Below are 22,503 nucleotides of genomic sequence, written 5' to 3'. Positions count from 1 at the left end.
TGCTGAAAATGGCCACCCTGTATATGGTTTACTGTAGATGAAATAACTGACACATGTGGGAGATATATAGCCAACTTGAATATAGGAGTCTTGAATGAAGATATTGTCACAGAAGGATTTTTAATAAGTTCGAAGAAATTAACAAAAACGAATAGTAATACTATTTCTAGATTTGTACATGAAGAGTTAAACAAGTTTTTTTGCCCGATGTGGTTACAAATGAAAAAATTTTGTTGATGCTTTCTGTCGCAGCAGTACCTATACATGATTAAAGCTGCATCAAATCTTAAATTTTTTCTCTATAATTGAATCCATTGTACCTGCTTAGCACATGGGCTTAACCGCATAGCTGAAACTATAAGATTGCAGTGTCCGTTGGTCCATAAACTAATAAAAAATTTCAAAAAAATATTTATAAAAGCTCCATTGAGAGTGCAACTTTTTAAGGAAAGATATCCTGATATTCCTTTACCCCCAGAACCTATTTTAACACGGTGGGGAACTTGGCTAGATGCTGCCTTGTACCATGCCAATAATTTTAACGAATTTAAAAGCTTGAAACTTGAATTTCAAGGTACAGAAAGCAAAGCAATTCAAGAATGTCAGGAAGTTTTAGAAGTACCCGAACTTGCACATAATTTGGCTTTTATCAAAACTAATTTTAAATTTGTAAGTCAAAGCATTCAATTTTAGGAAAAAACACGTTTTACAAACGTTAGTGGAATCCATAAAGGTTTTTAAAAATTTTGAAGCTGCAGCAAATAGTATTCCAGGATCTATTGGTCAAATAATTAAAGAAAAATTGGTTCAGACTCTTTCAAAGAATACAGGATTCCACATTGCAACATTGCAAAAAGTATCTACTATTTTGAATGGCTGGCCAAATTCCGATTTTAAAATAGATCCAGCAATTATACCAAAATTGAAATATGCACCTATAACCAGTGTATATGTAGAACGAAGTTTTTCTGCATACAAAAACATTTTATTAGACAGGAGACATAATTTTACTACGGAAATTTTGGAGAAATATTTAGTTATATTTTCTTTTAAGCATTGTTAATAGAAAATAAGTATATTGAAAATAAATAGAACGTGTTAAATGTAAAATAACAATATATTATCATTACAACTTGTTTTAATTTTTTTCAAATACTTTTTTTTAAATTGTGTTTTTTAAAAGGTCTATGCTTTTTTAAGCACTTTTTTCATTTTTTTGTGTTTTTTTATCCGGTGTTTATTCATGACTAAGAGCAATAATAGTATAATAAATATGACATAATAAGAACAAACTGGTCAACTATAGATCCAACTAGATCCCAGAAAAGTGACTATTCCTTCGCTTTTAAATGGAATAATGCGTCAGGTTAGGAATTGTTTACTTTTTTTATGACGAATTAAGAAAAAACGTTTATTAACAGCTGGATGTTTTAAAAAATGTGTGAAGAATAATCCATAAATGCTCGCTTCCTTAAGTGGGAAAAATAACTTTAATGGAAAATTTGTGAGACTTCAGAATTTTTCCCGCTAGTATGGCGAGTAGATTGGCGGTTGGGAAATAAGACTTTTCCATAAATTCCTCTTCCACAAACCTGCCCTTTATGCCATTCGAACGAGAATTTTCGCTATTTTAAGTTAAAAAAATTACTATGATGCAAATTTTTTGAGACGTTCCAGAATGTTTCCGTTAGTTTCGCGAGTAGATTGGTTAAAAAATCGTATAAGTAACACAAAGTCCCTTAAGCCTGCCCTTTATGCCATTCGAAAAAGAATTTTCGTTATTTTAAGCGTGAACAAAATATCACTAAAACCTGTCTTTTGCACCATTCGAAAAAGATTTGTGTACAATAGAATTTACACAATAAGTGTAAAAAAATCACTTTATCGCAAATTTACTTGGTAGTATGTGTAGATTATCCAATGGTGAACAGGACTTTTTAAAAATTCGTCTGAAAAAAACAAAAATTCCCAAAATCCTCAAAATTGTGTTTTGCAAGGAGAAATTTTTCGAAAATTGGCCAACCCGCTTCAAGAATTTCTTCTTTTGAATTGACGAATTTTGGAAAAACATAATATGTTGAGTAAATCTTGGTAAATGGACCGAAAACAATTTTTCCCCGACATACACCCCGGTTTCGAGTAATTTCTAGTCAATGAGATAAAAGGTAGGATTGAGGCGTTTTTGGTTTTCTCTTAGCACATTTTTAAATACGCCTGTTTGCGAATGACCAGCCTATTTGATCTAGTTCTCTAAACAACTCTTTGGAAATCCCAGAAAAGTGACTTTTTCTTCGCTTTTGAATGGAATAATGCTCAAGATTAGGATTTTTTTTTATGACGAATTAAGAAAAAACGTATATTAACAGCTGGAGGTTTTAAAACATGTTCGAAGAATAATCCATAAATTCCCCAATCCTGTCCATTATCTTAATCGAAAGAGAATGCTCGCTACTTAACGTGCTAATAAAATCACTTTTAGAGTAAAACTTTTTTTAAAAAGGACAAGGTTTTTTGAATTATTATGACGAACAAATTGGCCGTTAGCAAACAGGACTTCTTCAAGAATGTGTTTAGAACAAGCCAACAATCCATTAAAGGTGCCATTTGAGACTAAATGCTCGCTTCTGTAAGCGGGAAAAAAAACTTTAATAGAACATTTTTGAGACTCCAGGATTTTTTCCGTTAGTTCCGCGAGTAGCTTGGTGTTCGTATGCGAACAGTATTGTTTTAAAAATCGTATAAGAAACACACAACGTCCCTCAAGCCTGCCCTTGATGCCATTCGAAAGAAAATTTTCACTATTTTAAGCGTGAAAAAAATATTTTGAGAGCTAATTTCTCAGACGTTCCAGAATTCTTCCGTTATTTTCGCGAGTAGATGGGTGTTCGTTGGCAAACAGTATTGTTTCAAAAATCGTGTAAGGAACACCAAAAATCCCTCAAGCCCGTCCTTTATGCTATTCAAAAGCGAATTCTCGCTATCTTAAGCGTGAAAAAAATATTTTGAGATCAAATTTCTCAGACGTTCCAAAATTGTTTCCATCGCAGTCGATTGGCAATTGACAAACAGGACTTCAAAAATGCATCTAAGAAAAACAAAAAATTACTAAAACCTGCCTTTTATAACCATCAAAAGAGAATGTATGTACAATACATTTAACACAATAAGTTTAAAAAAATCACTCTATGGCAAACGTACTTGCTAGTATAAGTAGATTATCCAATGGCGAACAGGACTTTTTACAAGTTCGTCTGGAACAAAACAGAAGTTCCCTAAGCTTGCACTTTGTACTAGAGGTGTGCCAAGCGGTTACTTTTCTGTAACGGGTTACAACGTTCCAGTTTTACCTTGGTAATAGGTTTCAAAATCCGGTTCCAAAAGGGACATGTTACTTTTTAAACTTTTCATTAAAATGCAGAATGATGAGTATAGTAGAAATAGTGATGATATATAATGACTTCCTTTATTAAAAACATAATTCTTAACATTCGTAAACTTAAAATAAAATATTCTAAAATCAAAAACGAAACATGGGTCAGAAGTAGCTACTTAAAGAACAAAAAAACTGATAATAATAAAACGATTATTAAATGATGATTAAATAAAATATACGTTTATATGCGAAAATGAAATATATAAAAATGAATTAACATTTAAGAATTAAATTTTTTGCAGATGTTTTTTGCTGATTCTAGTTCTTCGCGCGTTTATGATAGCATCCGCTTTAGAAAATAATACCTCGCATTTCGTTTCTTATTAACATTAAATAATCCACAATAACAAAAAAGAGAAATACGTGTTTGGCAAACCTGGACGAAGTATTACTCCAGTTAATTTTGGTACCACCAAAAAATAATTTAAAAAAATATTCAATCTTACAACGTTTATTACTATTCAAATAACTTTCCAGTATAAAAATGCCCAGCTTGCTTAAATGCAAAGGTGCACATTCTGCTTAAAACGTTTGTTATTTTCCATTTGAACTGTGATGGAATTTATGTCTTAGACTCTCAGTTTGCTAATAGCTCATATGCAAGTGTACATTCTGCTGTTTGCTGGTAATTGGCATATAACTCCCGAGCTAAGTTTCTTGAGAAAAATATCTTTTTTTAAAGATTTATTACAGAATGTCAGAAAACTAAATACTTATAGTCTAAAAATGCTGAGTTATATCATTGCAGCAATTAAACAAATTTTTGCTGGTTCCTGGAGAACTGAACAGTAATTCTTATAAACGAAAAGTGATACACAATCATCAAGGCAACGCGCAACTACATACAACATATTTTCCGTTGACAAATGGTTACTGAAACTGCTGCAACTGGATAGAGCGAGAGCGCTCGACGATGCCGCATCGGTTCTGTGCTGGCGCGAACCACTTTTTCAGGTTTATGAGGCGGTTCCAAAAACAACCTATAAATCGGCAAACAGTTGCAGTTGGTGCAAAGTGCGCACAACTGTTTCTGTTTTATGAGACGGTTCCAAAAAGAACGGTTTAAATCGATAAACGGCTGCAGCTCGATAGATCGCTTGACGGTGTCGCATCAGTTATGTGCTAGTGCGAAGTGCGCACCGCTGTTACGGTTTTATGACACGGTTCCAAAAACAACCTTTAAATCAGATAACGGCTGCAGCTGGTGCGTAGTGCGCACAACTGTTTCTGTTTTATGAGACGGTTCCAAAAAAAACCGGTTAAATCGGCTAGCTACGGTTGCAGGTTACACGTTTGGAACACTGTTATTTTAGTGGTTACGTTAAATACCGACCATCCCTACTTTGTACCGTTATAAAAGTAGATACTGTTCGCTACTTTATGTGGGAGAAAAATCATTTGTCTGACAAATTTCTAAAGCGTTCCAGAATTGTTTTCCTTAGAATCCCGAATATATTGGCGTTCGGAAGCAATACTTTTTCAAAAATTCTTCAATGGGAAACTAAAAATCCCTCAAGCCTGCTCTTTATATCATTCGAAAGAGCTTGGGCGTTAGTTTAAATGTAAAGAAAAAGACGGTTTTATAGCAAATTGCTCATACATTTCAGATTTTTTTTCGCTAGTATCGCGGGTACATTGGCGTTTGCAAACAGTACTTTTTCAAAAATTCGTCAATGGGAAACCAAAAATTTCTAGAGCCTGCTTTTTATACCGTTCGGAAGAGCTTGCACGCTAGTTTAAATGTGAAGAAAAAGACAGTCTAATAGCAAATTTTTCAGACATTTCAATTTTTTTGTGTAGGGAATTCGTGTAGGGAAACCAAAAATGCTTCAAGCCTGCCGTTTGGGCAATTCCAGAGAGAACGCTCGCTACATTAAGCGCGAAAAAAAGGACATACTTACCTATCTGTATCTCTCATGTTCTCATATTTTCATGACTAAGAGCAATAATAGTACTATAATAAATATAACATAATAAGAACAAACTGGCCAACTGGACTGTGGAGAGACAAGTGAATTTTGGCTGTTTTCAATGTTTATTGGATAATTTTTTTGGGGGGTTTTCAAAAGAGACAACAGTGGATTAGTGTTTTGCCAATTTCTTGAAAATTGGCCAACCCGCTTCAAGAATTTCTCCTTTTGAATTGAAGAATTTTGGAAAACTTGATATGTTGAATAAATCTTGGTAAATGCACAGAAATGGACAGAAAAACAATTTTTCCCCGACCTAAGGTTTCGAGTAATTTCTAGTTAATGAGACATCGGGCAGGCTTGAAGCGTTTTTGGTTTTCTCTTGGCAAATTTTTAAATACGCCTGTTTGCAAATGACCGGTCCATTTGATCTAGTACTCTAAACAACTCGTCCAAAATCCCAAAAAGTTACTTTTCCGTTGCTATTTTTTACTTTTTTTGTTACGAATTAAGAACAAACGTTTATTAATGTTTTAAAAAATGTGTGAAGAATAATCCATAAATTCCTCAATCCTATCAATTATCTTATTTGAAAGAGAATGCTCGCTATTTTACGTAATAACAAAAACACTTTTCACGTAAAACTGATTACAAATTTTTTTGAATTATGTTGACGAACAAATTGGCCTTTAGCAGACAGGACTTACTTTTTCAAAAATGTAAATCAATACTTTTTCAGAAATGTCTATCGAAAACGAAAGATTCCTTAAACCTGCCCTTTATGCCATTCGAAAGAGATTGTTGGCTATTTTAAGCGTAAAAAATCATTATTATGGCAACGTTTCTGAGATGTTCCAGAATGTTTCTCTAATAACTTTAGACTAGACTCTGTAAGGATGCACGTCTCTTTCTACACAAGTACAACAAAGTAACAAATGCAAATTAAAACAATTTTAATTATTACAACGTTAAAACCCAACAAAATCTTAATACTACTGGAAGCACTGCACTTTATTTACCACCCTCATCAGGTAGTTCGACTAACAAAATTATTTAATAAGTAGTTGAAGTAGACGGTTTCCTGGCATAAACTATAATCAGCTTATAGTCCACGGGGGTGCTTTCAGTGCTGCCGCTTTCAAACCATTTAACGTTGCAGCTGTAAATGTTCCTCACCTCCTTGGTAAAGTCCTTTATATACTGCACTCTTTCCTCAGGTGAAAGTTTTGGCAGAATTGGATCTACCGCGATGATAGATTCTGAAACCACACTAAGTTTGCGGAACATTGGAAAAACCACTCAAATACTGACTTTCCATGTGTTTTAAGCTGGTAAACACGTGCTGCCGGTCTTCGACGACGCACCGCAAGTCTTGGAACCCGGCTTCTTGCAACAGTTTTGTTACCTTTTGCTTCGCATTCTTGCAGTTGTGATAGGGCGACACCATTTCTTTGCGAAAATAAGACGCCCATTGTATATTCCTGGACATACTTTCGTAAACGTCGTAAATCGGGTTGGTGCCCAAGAAGCTCATCAACAAATCTCCACCTGGCTTCAGTAGTTGGCGGATGTTGTCAAACGCCTTTCTGCAATGCACACATTTTTTGTTCACTCTATACACACTGTCGACGTCTACAGGGTGATTTTTTTTCGATGATTAGTACAGGGATTTTGGAAACTACAGCAGATACGAAGAAAGTTAAATGGATAAAGAGTTGCAGTTTTGAATGCTCCTCTCGAAACCATTTTTATTCTTGCAAAAATTTGACAGCTGTCAAGAGGTATTTGAAAGAATCTATTTAATGACAGAACTCCTAGTTCCGTCAATGTAAATTTGACAGGAAAACATTATATTCGCGAGTTCAACTATCGGTTGACGCTGCGAAACGTCAAATTCCTCGTTGTCGAGTGACAGTTGAGATCACAATCAGATGTAAACAACAATGTGACACCAATGTCAACAAAACAAGTGTCAAATTATTACTTAACTTGTAGTTATAATTTCAGCGGGGGGCGTCTGGAGTTTTGACCGCGCGAATAGAAAAGTTGTAGGTAAGTTGTCAAGTCAAGTTTATGTCATAAATGACAGATAATTTGGGAAAATGTCTTAAGTCATTTTATTTGAAACGCAACTTCCTAAAATTTTTTTATTTGTTATTTTCCTGCGAGGCTAATAATGGCGGAACTGAAGGTTTAAAAAAATTTTCAATAAATCAGTTTTTTAACATCTCTTGACAGGTGTCAAATTTTGAGGAAATAAAATTGATTTCGAGTAGGGCATTCAAAACTGCATTTCTTTGCCCATTTAACATTTTTCGTATGTGCTATAGTTTCCAAAATCATCGAAAAAAAATCTACTTGTGAGTGAGTTCAAGTAGACAAATAATGTCTAAATTCATTTACAATTCAAAGGGGCGTTTTTTTCGAAAAAAGCACGATCTGGTCAATTATTATCTGAAAAAGCGATTTTCTTTATACGAAAACTTATTTATCGAAAAATAAGTTATGACAACCAACTTATTTTTTACAAATAAGAAGCACCTGTGTCTTATTTCAATTTTGAATTCTCCATTGTTTGAACTTTCGCCACCCGATTCTTTGACGCGAGTTCAACTATCGATGATGGCGCTGCGAAACGTCAAATGACTCGTTGTCGAGTGACAGTTGAGACTTGTTTATTTATTAGTTGGAGTTTTTGACAGTTGGAGGACATTTACAACATAAAACAATACTGACACACTTTTCGATCTGTTTCTATTTCTTTAAAATCTTGCAAGAGTTAATTAGAACGAACCAAAATAAATTAAAATCAGATGTAAACCATATCAGCGACAAACCAATATCAGCAAAGCAAGGGTCAAATTACTATTTGACATGTAGTTATAATTTTAACCACCAGGGGGCGTCTGAACTTTTATACTCCCGAATAGCTGATTTAAAATTTAAAGATATCTAATATTAAATCTGAAAGTTGTAGATATTAACGTCTAGCTTATTTTAAGATAATATCAATTGATACGGGGTGTCTCAAATTCAAGTAGCAGACCAAACTTTTAGGCACATGTTACCAGAATCATACTCAGAATAGAGAATTCGAAATTTCACTAAAAAGCAGTTGCTTCCATTTGAAAGAAATAAGTTGGGGCTCGAAACGTATTTTTGGACCACCCTGTAAAAAACATTTAGGATAACAAAAACTGTATTTACAAATGGCGTCTTAAGCTTTTTTTCAAAAAACGTAGCGCCGAATTTTCCATTTTTAGAGTCCATGATTTCCGTTGGTGTTGAACTTTCGAAAAATAGTTTCATATAAAAGTTGTTCACGCACAAAGTGCGCACATTTGAAAAATATTTTATATGATACAGAAAAGTGAGGCAAGATCTATATGTAATCTATATGTCTAATATGTCTCAGAAAAGTGAGGCAAGATCAAAGTGTGTTTTTTTAAACAGAACTACCCATTTTTCATTAGCTCATGGAATGGAACTTGAGACGCTGCATATGCACCGCAAATTGTTTTTTTTACATGCGACGTTGGCAGATTATCGCCATTTTAGTAAAATTTTGCTTAAAAACATGGTATCTAAAAATTCATTGTAGAAGCGAAAAAAAGCAGTTAAAGATACAAAAAATACGTCTTTCTAATCATGACAGATCCATTAAGAATTCTATTGAACCAAAATATGAATACATTGTACAGGGTGTTAACAATATGGACTTCAATCTAAAACTTTTTAACGCAATATAAATTTTGCTTTTCAAAGGGAAGTACCTGTATATTAATACGTCATTAGATAGACAATTTACAAAGTTACAAATTTGCATTAACACTTTAAGCTGTGAAATCAACCGTTTTCAAATTATAAATTATTTTATTTAAAAATTTTAAAAGGTCATTACATTTTGCAAGGTGGCTATGGAATTCAATAAATAAGTGTCAAAATTTGATGATTCTTGACATCACATTTTCTTTCGCACTAAAAAACCACCCTGTATGTACCTTTGGTCAGCAATCCAGTGCAGGCAGTAGAAAGAGAACACATGGTCGAACTGTCCAGAAATTCTGCGACAAGTTTCACCATCCATCAGGTCCAATTGCCGGAAATCCAGACGAGAATTCCTGCGGGCCTTTTTTGCAAAACGAATCATTTTTTCGCTGATATCGCAGCCCACCAGGCGGGTCAAACTGGGCGGCAGTTTCGGCAACAGAATGTTGGCTGTGGTGTAGCCCTCCCCACAGCCCAGATCTATGGCAGTTTGATTGTCGCCCTTCGTCCAATCGATGAAACCAAGGAAATTCTCGATCACATGGATGTTGTCCGTTGTTTGCAGCGAATTGTGCTTGGAATACAGCTTCGGCTCGTTCATCACTACTGAAAATTCTTTATAGGCCCCCCCCAGGTGAAATGTCTTCCGATTTGGGCTCTTTAATGAGGCTTCAATGTCAACTAGAGAATATTTTTCACTGGCGGGATTTTTATATTAGTTTTCGGCCACTCTCTTCGGTTTCCTTCAGTGAATCTCAAAATGCGGAGACGTCGAATTCCGTTAACGCAGCCTGAAATGCTAATATGGAAAATGATTTCTCAACAGCATGGGCGAGTTTTAATTAATTGAAATGCGATATTTAATGAAGTTCGACTCCTGTTGGTTCATGGACATCGTGGATAAATCACGATAACAAAATTTCAATTTTATTTAAAATTGATGGTAATTCATTTAAATAATGATGGTTGATGAACGCAAACACGAAAAACTGTTTGTTTCAATGTTGGGTAATGAATGTCAAATCACCATGAATTACGTAAATGGTATTAAGAACAATAAGAGGAATAATAAAAAAAAAGTTCGGCATCAGCAGAGCCATCATGAGCTTTTGTAATGGGCAAGGGCAGTTTTTGAAATGCGCCAACCTCAGGCACCCCCGGGACCGGTTTCGAGCCTATTAGCTCTTATCAGCTGGGTTCAGCCTGAAATTAGCGTACAACTAGTTTCCACGCTGATGTAAATACATTGGCATTATAAAGTGCAGGTTTTGGAATAGCAAATTTCAGGCTGAATCCAGGTGATGACAGCCAAAAGGCTCGGAACCAGCCCTGACGTTGGCGCATTTCAAAAACTGCACTTACGCCTATTTTAATAAGAGCAATATCTGAGCAACTAAGCAACTTAGCCGGTATTAAATCTGGTGATTTCCACGTCATATTGGGTAACGTAAAAATTTGGTATGTCCAAGAGCCGTCAATAAGAAGAATTGGCAAGCTCACCAAAATGTTATGCAATCGAAAAGTGCGATATGTCGGCATAGTTTGCAGAACAGATGTATTTTAGTATACGGCAAAATGTAGATAAGCAGAAAAAAAATACTTTAGAAGTTCTACGGTGAAACGATCGCTTTGAGGACGATTTTAAATTATTTTTGTCCGATCTGGTTCCGCAGGCAACCAACCAAACGACATCACTACCGTGCCCAAGTACCACGTCTTTATGACGTCTATACGACATGAGCTAAATAACTAAAAGCACCGTGCTAACGACATACTAATTAGGGATTAGAGAGTTATTTGTATACGAGATTCAGCTAACTTTGGCGTTCAGAATAAAGTTCAAGATTTATTCGTATTTCGAAAAGTTGCTTGCAAAAACAGTGGCTTATTGAAAGCGCGTGCGTTGGCGAAGGCGAATGATTCGGCGTCTGTCAAGAGGCTCCTGAGAGAAACCAAACTGTTTTCCGATGCCAAGTTTTATCTCGATTTCTTGAAAAATGTGGTGGAAATTCACTAATATTCATTAATAATGTAAAAGCCAGCTTTCACTAATAAATCAATTGTATCAAATGGGGTTTTGAGGGTGAAAACTTGAAGAACGTCTTTAGAGTTTGTTCGCATGCTATCATTTACGTTGATTAGACGTTATGTTGGTGATCATATCACAATGTGACCAAAAATAGACGTGGATTAAACGTCTATTTTTTCTTTCAAAGTGGCTTTAACAAGAGATATAATGAAATTAATCCATGCATTATCGAAAATATTTTACAGTCATTTGGAACAGTTGCGTAAATTAATACAAGTTTCTTGCATGTGCAAGCTTTATACGTGTTATAAATTATCCAGTAGAATTGGAAGAATCTCAAATATGTTTATGGTGATAGCCCAGACGACCACAAGTATGATGTCGATTTTTGGTCCCATTTTGACATAGTTATCAACTGACGTCTTATCTACGTGGAATGAAGCAAAGAACCAACGTCATAATGAAAATGACATTTAAATGCAATTAAATCGCCTTTTTGTGTAAATATATACAAATGATTTATTACGTAAAACTGACTTGGTCACATAGAAAAGCCGAAGTTAACATAATATCTCGTTAAATACTACCTGCAGTCTGCATTAACGCAAGTCTAACGTCTTATTGACGCAATGCATACGTGAAAATGACGTAGATGTCACGTCTTTTTTAGTCACTAAGCTCAGGTTGTATATATGAGACAAACTCATGTCGTTCAGACGTGAGATTTATTCACTCAATTCAATTCACGTTTAATCTACGTCGCTTCTTTGTCTCAGAAACGTTCTAAAAGCGAATGGCTTTTATATGATATTGTAACCATCCACGATATTCCACCACGAAGAAAGCATTTCTATTTACTCAAAATTTGCACATATAAACTAGAAAAGAACTCAAAAAGTGAAAATACTGCTATTTACAATCTGTAATGATGCTTGAATGTGATTTGTCGTTCTTAATATATTTATATTAATATACATTTACATTGCTTGATTTCCTTTCTATCTATTTCTATCCTTGACAGGGCTTATTTTATTACTGTAACCATAAGATATGATTCAAGTTTGTTTAATAGATTTTAAGACAAGACCAGTTACAAGAATTGACATTTCGAAGGGTTTTGACGTCGATGACGTACGGTGATGTACGTCGCTCACATATGTCATTTCGCTCATGTCACTAATGCCAATGTGATGTGAAAAATCTGTTGACTTTGACGTGTAATGTACGTCTTTTTCGAGTGATTATCACGTTTTCTGAAAGAGGGAATCAGTGGGACTTAATGATAAAAAAAGTCTGGATAAATTTATATGAAAGATGGTGTGCGAAGCAAGAAGGCGCACGGTTTGATTGACTGAATTTTTTAAGTCTATCATCAGAACGTGTTTACTGGTAAATTTACTTACCTAATGAACGTGGCTGAAACTGTTTGAGAACCACTGCTCGTCAGAACCTTAACAATGACCCTCCGAAAATAGCAATAAAGAAAAAATATCTCTGCTATTTATTGTTATTTAAAAATCGTCACCTTTCACCCGCACTTCCCGCGCGTCACAGTACCATTCAGTGTTTTTCTCCAAATTTTCTTGCATATGAGTGAAGATTTTGCTGGAAGCGATTTTCTCGATTTGGATGATTTTCTTCGTGGATTTGAAGATGGTTAAGCGCAGTTTTCGTCATACACTGACCCATACAACATATATATGCGTAAGGATCCCAAATTTTGCCCTGAAGAATGAAAGAGTTTTGAGAAATGGAAGAAGTTTGCTGTAATGGGCAATAATGTAGCACCCAAGAAGTTTCCGGTGGAGTTGCTGTATTTCGTGATGTCTAAGATTGTTTTCAGGTTGGCCGGCTGGAAAAGCTGGATGTGGCTTCGCTGGAATGGAAACCATTCAGAGTTGATCTGCAAGCTCCACACTTTGGTGCTCGTTTGTTCGGTCATATACCCCGTGTTGAAAAAGGAAGATAATTTTCGGCAACCAAAAGAGTTTGCCATGGGTCAGGTTTTCGGCGCAACAAAACGAGATTCGCTTTGCTTTTTTCATTGGTCTCGATTTTCTCGTTTGCTGTCATTACACTTGCATCGCGGGTAAATGGGACCTTTGGTCAGTGCATTCTTTCAGATTCATCTGCTTTGCTTTATTTGAAAATTGTCGTTTTTGGGCCGAAAAGTTGCGTCTTCGAACGACGACGGTCCGTCGATAATTTTTATTATGTTTGTTGTTTATGGAAAGCATAATTTTTTCTCTGTAGCATATATTTTCCAAATGAAAACGATAATTAATTATAAATGCATTCTGAAAAGTACCAAACAGTGGAAAAACTTTATTAAAATTCTTACTTTTTTGCATACTGTGAGCCAAGCTGTTAAAAGTGCTTTTTATAATCATGCATTCGGTGCAAAAAGTGGCAGATTTTAAATAAAAAATATATTTAAGATCTGCTTCCAAAGTGAGCATCCTGAGTCAATGAGAAACCCAAAGCGGTAGGTCAGTTTCCACATACCTCTAGCTTCTATTCTTCGGGTTAGAAGCGCAAGCCGTGCTCTAATGCGAAGGCCATTCAAGAACGGGTTTACTTTGAGGCAACGACCTTTTTCGTAGGTTAAAAACCTGAGTGTTTATTACACATTTTGGATTCTTGGACGATTGTACAAACGCCATGCGTCAAAGCGATTTCATTATCAGATCTTATAGGAATTCTGAACGTTTATTTTACAGATAGATGAGCAGCAGAGCTTTAGAAAACTTCAGATAATGTTTTTTTTGCGCAATGTTTCAACGGTTTTTCAGCTAAAGAGTTAGAAACACCGCAAATACCCTATGATTTATTTTGTAGATGTATTTAGAACTTTGCTTGTTCTCTAATGTGCTAATTTTTAAGAAAAGTTTTGCATACTTTAATTTTTTCTTCAAATTTCCATCTACTCGTTTTCTCATTGTTGAGAATGTCATCAGTAAAACTTGAGCTGTTAGTTGTATGCAGGGTGTTACACAAGTTCGATGTGTTAGCAGGTTGGTTAATTAGGACAAAATTGCGCATTTTAGCCTTTAACAAAATTATGTTTTAAATGTTGGGAAATTAAATTTGCCTATTTGAGACATGTTGGTTCGTTAGAGCCGTCACTTAGGCGTGCTTCTATGTAGTAGGAGCCACATTCGTTAGAAACTGGTCAGTTTTAGGGGCTTTTAGGCCGACCAAGGGAGAATGTGGAGAGTTTGTACCCTACATGAGCTCTTGCCAAGGGGAAGAGTGTGGAAGGTTTCAAGAAACAAACTGTATTGGTCAAATCCGATCATAGTTTTAGTGTACACATTCCGGGCATTTGAAAACTACGTTCGAAAGCTTAAAATGTCTCCCTTCTTTCTTGTTTTTTTAATTTTCAAATCGGAAATTTATTGGGATGGCGCCAATTTAAACAGCGAGGAGGTTTCAAAAAATAAACTTCCACTTAATTCGGACCTGCATTGAGCTCGTGCCAACGTGAAGAGTGTGCAGCTTTCCAAAAAACAAACTTTCCCAGTTAAATCTAGCCGCTGTTTCAGTCTGTTTACAAAATTTCCGCATATGAAGATTACGTTTAAAAGCTCAAAATTTCCAGTTTCTTCAGTTTTCGGAAATTTCTGAATCGGACCTTCATCGAGCTCATGCCAAAGTGAAGGGTGTGGAGCGTTTCAAAAAAAAAACTTTCCCAGTTAAATCCAGCCGCTGTTTCAGTCTCTTTACAAAATTTCGGCATTTGAAGATTATATTTGATAACTCAAAACTTCCAGTTTCTTCAGTTTTCGAAAATTTCTGGATCGGACCTGCATGGAGCTGGTGCCAATATAAAAAGTGCGGTGATGGTTTCAAAAATCAAACTTCCCCAGGTAAATCTAGTCGTTGTTTCGGCGTTTTTACAAAATATCCGTATACGAAGATTAAGTTTGATAGCTCAGAATTCCTAATTTCTTCTGGAAGAGCCTGGACGGTTCCGAAAAATCAACTTTCCGGACGTATTAGCCTGTAGCTCCCGCACTTTAGTAAACTTTCCTCAAACTCTACACTTTCTTCGATTTTTTTTTATCTCAAAATCATCGCTTTAATCGGCCCGTTGCAACGTGAAAGGGTCTCGCGGGTTTCTAATTCATTATATCTAACAAAAATTGATTTTTGAAAAATTGAAAGTTGAAAAACGGTAATTTCCGATGTAATTTGGTGGTAGTTTCAACGTATTTACAAATTTTTGGCTGACGAAATCTGGTTTTGTAATCCCAAAATATTTGCTTTCCTTGGTGTTTTCAATTTTCGAAATAGTCGCTTTATTAGGCTCGCTGAAATGTGAGGATTGTGGAAGGCTTCAAAAAACGGACTCTTCCTGCATCATTCGGCTGTAGTTCCGCACTGCCGACATCTGAAACCTGCGTCTAAAAACCGAAGAAGAAAATTATTTCCGACCCTGTATGGATTGACGCATTTCATCTATCAAGAAGGACAATAATTCGGATTCATTTGTGAAGAACTCAGCTACAATTCGGTAAAAAGCAGATGCAAATCAGGTACAGATTTCACGAGGAAACCGACTTAAAAGTTTGTTGAATAGTGCCAGTTCTCCAAAATCGTAGGAAATCTAAGTGCGTTTCCATCATAGATTAACTAAGTAACTGGTTTCCATCATTAAGCAATTGAGAAGATCGCCTTTAAAAGGAAATAGAGGGTCCGCTCATGAACGGGACTCCAAAAGGCATGCGCCAGCCGGATCAATAACAAGACACGAGAGCCCTCATTTCCGTCCGTATTCCCAAACAACGCAGTGTAAGCTGCTAGTGTAATTTTATTCCCGGTTAGTGTTTTTCCAGTCACTACGTCTCATTACAAGATACATCCCAGTCCTGGCATCGCCCGAAACATTTGGGCTTTGCCTCCAGAAACTTCATGTGACATGGCAGCTGACGCTGAAGACCCTTCCGTCTCCGAAGAAGATGACCCGGAGAATGCACACATCGCAGAACAGATCAACAAGGACATCTTTGACTTGCTTAAGATGGGGTAAGGTGGACGAATTACCCATTAATGGACGAACAGCATTGTCAGCAGAGCCTGTTTTTTGCAAATAAATTATAGAAAATTCTCGAAACAGAATGAGTATTCTCGTATTTGAATTACATTTGGTTTGACCGTTTAATTAGTTGCAATTAATGCAGGAATAAATTGTTGACAAAGTGCGTAGGCTGAGGTAAACAAGAGCTGTGGGTAAAACGTGGCGTTTTTTAGTAGAGCCTAATCGACAAAACCCCTGGAACATTAAAAAGCTTCTCAAAAAATGTCTGATAATGGCTCACAAAATCATAACTTTTTCATATCTAGAACGCACCTTAGACTGCAAAAATACAACAAAAAATGATTCTCCACTTTAACTGGTTTCTGAGAAAATAAATGCAAAACTAACACCTGCATAAACAAGCACAAAATTCTATGGCAAATTCAAAAATCTTAAAAATAACCTGATGATTACTCAAAATCTAAAAATTCATACCACAGTTAATCACCAACTTGACTAGATTCTGAGGAAATAACTTTCACATTGCAGTCTGCATAAACAAGCGCAAAACACAAACAAAATTCTTAAAAATTTCTGAAATTTCTTTTAGGAAGGGTCAAAATCGAAGCGTTTTCCATTTCTAGAGCACATCTTGCGTTACGAAGTTTATAGGAAAGGGAATTTTTATCTTTACAGCTTCATGAGCAAAAAATTTGAAACCACAACCTGCTTAAATATCCACGGAAATCACATGCAACTTTTCAAAATATCTGAAAATTGCCTGATGATGACAGATACCTAATCGATCTTTTAACTTCTACTAATGTAAAATAGAGTTGACCCTACAAAATGCATACAACAAGCTGCTCTCTAACCTCTTTGATTCTTCAATAATCCTCGTAAATAAAACGCAATTTTGCAAAATTGTCAAAAAACTCCGACGTACAAAATCCAGACACAAGTTTTAAAAATTCTTGAAAATTGCCTGATGATGATTGACTGAATGAAAAGAGAAAGATTTGGAACTTGTCGAACATCCTTTAACATACAAACTTGATGCAAAAGTGACTCTTACTTTGCAACCTTCTAAGCCAATTAAAACGACTTGCAGACAATTTTCAAAAATATGCAAAAATTACCTGATGCGGACGGAAAAGTCCCCACAAAGTCAAAACTTTGTTCAATATTAAAAGGGACTTTGCATTTGTGTTTTTACTCGCTTTGCCCATAAAATTTGTGATTTTTTCCGTGGCAATAAAGCATATTTTGATTTGATTGATTTGATTTGATAAACTTCGGCCTACAAAAATCAGACACAATCTTTACAAATTTCTGAAAATTGCCAGAAGATGAACAGAGAAACGTATTGTACTTATAGAGCATACTTTGCTGGGTGAACCGGAAGTAAAAGTGACTCTCTAACTTTGCAAGTTATTCACCAGATTTATATAAAACTGCGACCTGCATGAAAAAAACACATCAAAAATGGACTTTGCAGCGTCCCCCGTTACAAAACAAATAAATGTTAAATTCCGGCATACAAAAACAACCGCGAAAACCACACACAATTTTGGGAAATTAATGAAAATTGTCTGAGGCTGATTGAAAAGGGGAACGTCTTTGCCCTACCAACTTGATGTAATAGTAACTCTCCAACTCAGCAACTTTCAGTGCAAATTCATGTCAAACTGCAACCTGAATGTAACTTTGAAAAATTATAGAAAATTGCCTGATTATAACTGAAAATCGAAATTTTGTTCACTAGTAGAAGGAAATTTTTCTTCAAAAAACGAAGCCAAAATTAACTTTTCAGTTTCTCAAGTTATACGAGAAATAGGTCCTAATCTCCGGCTAAAAAAATCAATCACGATTTTGGAAAATCCTTGAAAATGGTCTGAGGAAGACTGAAAATATAAACATTTTGAACAGATCGAACAGAGTTTGGCTTACAAACTGGATGCCAAAGTGACTCTAACGTTGCAACTTCCTAAGCGAATAAGTGTGAATTTACTACCCGCTTAAATATCCGCGAATACCACATGCCGCTGTTCAAAATATTTGAAAAACTCCTAATGATGACAGAGAATCGAAACTTTTAACTTGTACGATTGTAAAATAGACTTGACTCTACAAACTGCATGCAAAAACAACCTCTCCAATCAAACGCATTTTTCAAAATTGTCAAAAATTGCCGGTTGATGACTGAAAACTCAAACTTTGTTTTCTAATAGCTAGAACTTTGCGCTCAAAAATGCATTGCAATGCAATTTTAAACTTATGTAAATAGACATTTCCCGACAAATTTGAGGCAAAAGTGACTGTCTAACGTTGCCACTTTTTGAACAAATTAATGCGAAACTACGGCATGCATGCAACTTTGAAAAAAACTTGAAAATTGCCTGACTTGATCGAAAATCAAAATTTTTAATTTCTTAGACAGACTTTACCGTACAAAATAAATGCAACCGTGACACTATCTTAGTGCGTTAGTTCTTGAATAAATAAAGTGTCAAATTTCAGCATGAAAAAATCATATTTAATTTTGCAAATGTTTGTCAATTTTTTCTTCACTTAAGTGTGAAGTGTACGCATAAGAAACTTTGATATACAAAATGCATTAAAATTGACTTTCACACTTTTCTGATGCAATTTTTAGGGGAAATATATTTTAAGCTCTAACTTGAAAAAACTCTCAGGAAAATCTGACGCAATTTTGAAAATTCTTAGAAATTTCCAAATAATGACACAAATAACATAAGCTTTGACAGCTTTTTAAGCAGAGTTTGCCCTGCAGAAAAACGTACAACAAAAGCTCACTGGGTTTGTTAGTTCTTGAATAAACAAATGTCAAACTCCAGCCTGCAATAAAAAACTTCGAAAGCCAGCAAAAATCGCAGCTTTTAGAACTTTTCATTAAGTCTTTGCCCTGCAAAATACATACAACAGCATAACACTTTTTATTCTTGAGTAAATCAATTCAAAACTCCGGTCTGCTAAAAGATCCTCGTAAACCAAGCGCAATTTTGAAAAATTGTCATAAATTGCCTGATGATAAGATTTTCACCAACTTTGTTCACAAAAAGAAGAGATTTTGCTGCCAAAAACGCATCCAAAATTGAATTTTAAAATTCTCAATTTGCAAAAGAAAGAAATGCTAAACTCCGACGTACAAAAACCAGACACAAGTTTTAAAAAATCTTGAAAATTTCCTGAAGATGACTGACAAGAGAAACCTTTGGAACTTGTGGAACATACTTTACCATACAAACTTGATGCAAAAGTGACTATTATTTTGCAACTTTCTAAGCAAATTAACGTGAAACCACAACCTGCAGTCAAATTTCAAAAATATTGGTAACTACTTGATGATGACTGAAAAGTGCAACGTTGTTCAACAACTTTGAAAATTGTTGCAACAACAAAATAAATGCAATTGTGTCAATGAAGTTCAGTCTTAGTGCGTCAGTTTTTGAATAAATAAATTGTCAAATTTCAGCATGAAAAAAAATCACATTTAATTTTGCAAATGTTTGCCAATTTTTTCTTCACTTGTAAATGTGAAGTGTGAGAGTAAGAAACTTTGATATACAAAATGCATTAAAATTGACTTTCACACTCTTCTGATGCAATTTTTAGAGGAAATATATTTTAAACTGTAACTTGGAAAAACTCCCGAGAAAATCTGCCGCAATTTTGAAAAATTCTTAGAAATTTCCACATGATGACACAAAGAACTGAAGCTTTTACAATTTTTAAGCACAGTTTTCCCTGCAAAAAACTTACAACAAAAGCTCTCTTGGTTTGTTAGTTCTTGAATAAACAAATGTCAAACTCCAGCCTGCATGAAAAAACCACGCAAGACAGACGTATTTTTTTTACGAATACTTTGCTCTGCAAAATACATACAACAGCAGCTCTATAACATTTTTGATTCTTGAATAAATAAGTTCTAAATTCCTTCCTGCAAAAACGTAATTTCCTCGTAAACCAAACGCAATTTTGCAAAATTTTCAAAAATCGCCTGATGATAACTTGTTCACAGACTTTGTTCGTGAAAAGAAGAAGCTTTGCTCCCAAAAACGCATCGTAAATTGCTTTTTCAACTTCTCAATTCGCAAAAGAAATAAGTGCTAAACTTCGGCGTACAACAACCAGACACGATTTTTAAAAATTCTTGACAATTTCCTGAATATGACTGAAAAGAATAACGCTTGCAACTTGTCGAACATTCTCTACCATACAAACTTGATGCAAAAGTGACCCTAACTTGGCAACTTTCTAAGCAAATTAACATGAAACTATACGACCTGCAGACAAATTTCAAAAATAACAAAAAGTATCTGATGGTGACTGAAAATCTAAACTCTGTTCACGACTAAAAGGGATCTTGCAATCAAAAACGCAGCTAAAATTGACATTTCAACTTCCCAAGTTACAGAAAAAATAAATGCTAAACTCTGGCCTACAAAAATCACTAAAAAAAAACAGCACAATTTTAAAAAATTCTTGAAAATTGCCAGACGACTTCTGACACAACTTCTGTTCTGCAACTCTTGAAACTTGTACAACAGAGTATAACTTTTTCACTGCGTTAGTTCCACTGTAAATTAATGCCAAACTCCAGCCTGAAAAAGCATCTCGTACGGAGACGAAATTTTGCAAATTTGTCAAAAATTGTTTAATTTTCTTCACCTAGATTAAGGTACTTTGCTATAGAAAATGTATCAAAATTGACTTTCTGGCTTCGCAAGTTCCAGAGGGAATAAGTTCTAAACCTCCACAAATATGAGATACAATGTTGAAATATTATGGCGAATTGCCTTGAAATTCCACACTAGACTCCGAAACTTTTAAAACAGACTTTGGCCAACAAAATAGGTACAACAGCAACTTTTGTTAGTTCTTGAAGAAATAAATGGAACACTCCAGCCAACGAAAACAACCTGGTAAAGCAAGCGCGTAAAAAATTGCCTAATGCTGACCTAAAATCTAATTTTCTTTACTTATAGAAGGAACTTTTCCTTAACATGTGCCTTCAAACTTAATTTTCTCTCTTCTCATGTCCGATAGCAAATAAATGCTGAAGCAAACGACACCACGAAAATCAGACGCAATTTTTAAAAGCTATCAAAGTTGCCTGATTATAACTCGAGTCGAAACGTTTTCCATTCATAAAACAAACTACGTTCTACTAAACCCGATACAAAAAAATATCTCCAGTTTTCCTAATTTCTGAAGCAAATAGGGCAAAAGCTTGATTATAATCAACTGAAGATCACTTAAAATCTGAACTTTCTTCATTAATAAAATGCACGCACTTTGTCGTAAAGAAATAATGCAATATTCATTCTGATTTAATTAAATCTAGATAGAGTTTTTAGACAGAATAAATAGTTGCCCCTAATACTAAATCTGTTACAAACGTAACAGTGCTGACAACGCTGTGTACAAGCTGTTACAAAGTTCGTTTTAGAGCCACCGTCGAAGTGGAGGCGTATGTGGTGGAGTATGGCGTGGAAGTGCTCTGTGCGAAGGATGAGTGGGGGTACACGCCCGCTCATTGGGTGGCTCTGGACGGCAACGTGGACTTAATGCGGCTGATTATCGACAGTGGGGCGCCTTATGATCAAAACTGTTTGGGCACCCAAGGTCCCAGGCCAATCCATTGGGCATGTAGGAAAGGTAAGCAGCGATTATGTCTTGCCCTTCATTATTTGGTTATTATAAAATTGACTCTACTTGTTACTCTCTTATTTATGGATACACACCGATTTTTTCTTCGTCGGTGAATTCTGGATTAAATGTTACCTTAACAATAAATTAAAGTTAAATAACTTTTAATTCCTCTTACGAGTTAGTGCCGAATTGAATTGAATACATTTATTATAATGAGCAGAATTCCTATAAATGTATTGATTTTTTGACGCAGGTCACACAAAGATAGTGCAACTCCTTCTACAAGCAGGAGTACCAGTAAACTGTGCGGATTTCAAAGGACTTACACCCCTTATGACCGCTTGTATGTTCGGCAAAATAGCCACCGCCGCTTACTTGCTAGGGATGGGCGCCTCCCACCACCTGGTGGACATCAATGGGGACACGGCGATGCATTGGGCGGCCCACAAAGGACACGCGGACATTATTCCACTGTTGGTCAATGCTGGGGCAGACATGCAAAAACGTGACAATTTCGGGTCAACCCCGTTACATCTGGCCTGCCTTTCCGGTAGTGCCGAGTGCGTTGGTTTTTTTTGCTTTAAGGCAAGTTGCAGCTGTTTGGAAGACTCTTACGACTAATTTGAGGGGTGTTTTAGAGCAACGTTGATTTGAATCCGAAGGACAA

At 35.5% G+C, this 22,503-nt stretch overlaps 2 protein-coding genes across 2 annotated transcripts in view; one reads left to right on the top strand and one right to left on the bottom strand.

The window, feature by feature from the left end:
• Positions 1-6,279: 6,279 nt before the first annotated feature.
• Positions 6,280-12,830, bottom strand: LOC109537726 (juvenile hormone acid O-methyltransferase). Its single transcript, XM_019904587.2, has 4 exons — positions 12,544-12,830; positions 9,345-9,910; positions 6,655-6,929; positions 6,280-6,602 (listed from the first exon to the last, which is right to left on the bottom strand). The coding sequence occupies exons 2-4, from the start codon at positions 9,710-9,712 to the stop codon at positions 6,397-6,399; spliced, it is 849 nt and encodes a 282-aa protein (XP_019760146.2). The 5' UTR covers positions 9,713-9,910; positions 12,544-12,830; the 3' UTR covers positions 6,280-6,396.
• A 2,621-nt stretch (positions 12,831-15,451) lies between these two features.
• LOC109537724 (protein S-acyltransferase 24) overlaps positions 15,452-22,503 on the top strand; it is a gene marked incomplete in the record, with an annotated part of 11,317 nt that continues 4,265 nt past the window's right edge. Inside the window, 5 exon segments of the mRNA XM_048660458.1 lie at positions 15,452-15,910; positions 15,968-16,168; positions 21,634-21,842; positions 22,090-22,421; positions 22,475-22,503. Of these exon segments, the coding sequence (XP_048516415.1) occupies positions 16,062-16,168; positions 21,634-21,842; positions 22,090-22,421; positions 22,475-22,503 (677 nt within the window).

This window comes from Dendroctonus ponderosae, unplaced genomic scaffold, assembly GCF_020466585.1.
Source record: "Dendroctonus ponderosae isolate FM_Combo_2020 unplaced genomic scaffold, Dpon_F_20191213v2 Dpon_F_20191213_1, whole genome shotgun sequence".
In the NCBI taxonomy this organism is placed as follows: Eukaryota; Metazoa; Arthropoda; class Insecta; order Coleoptera; family Curculionidae; genus Dendroctonus; species Dendroctonus ponderosae.
This window is presented reverse-complemented; position numbering and strand designations above follow the sequence as displayed.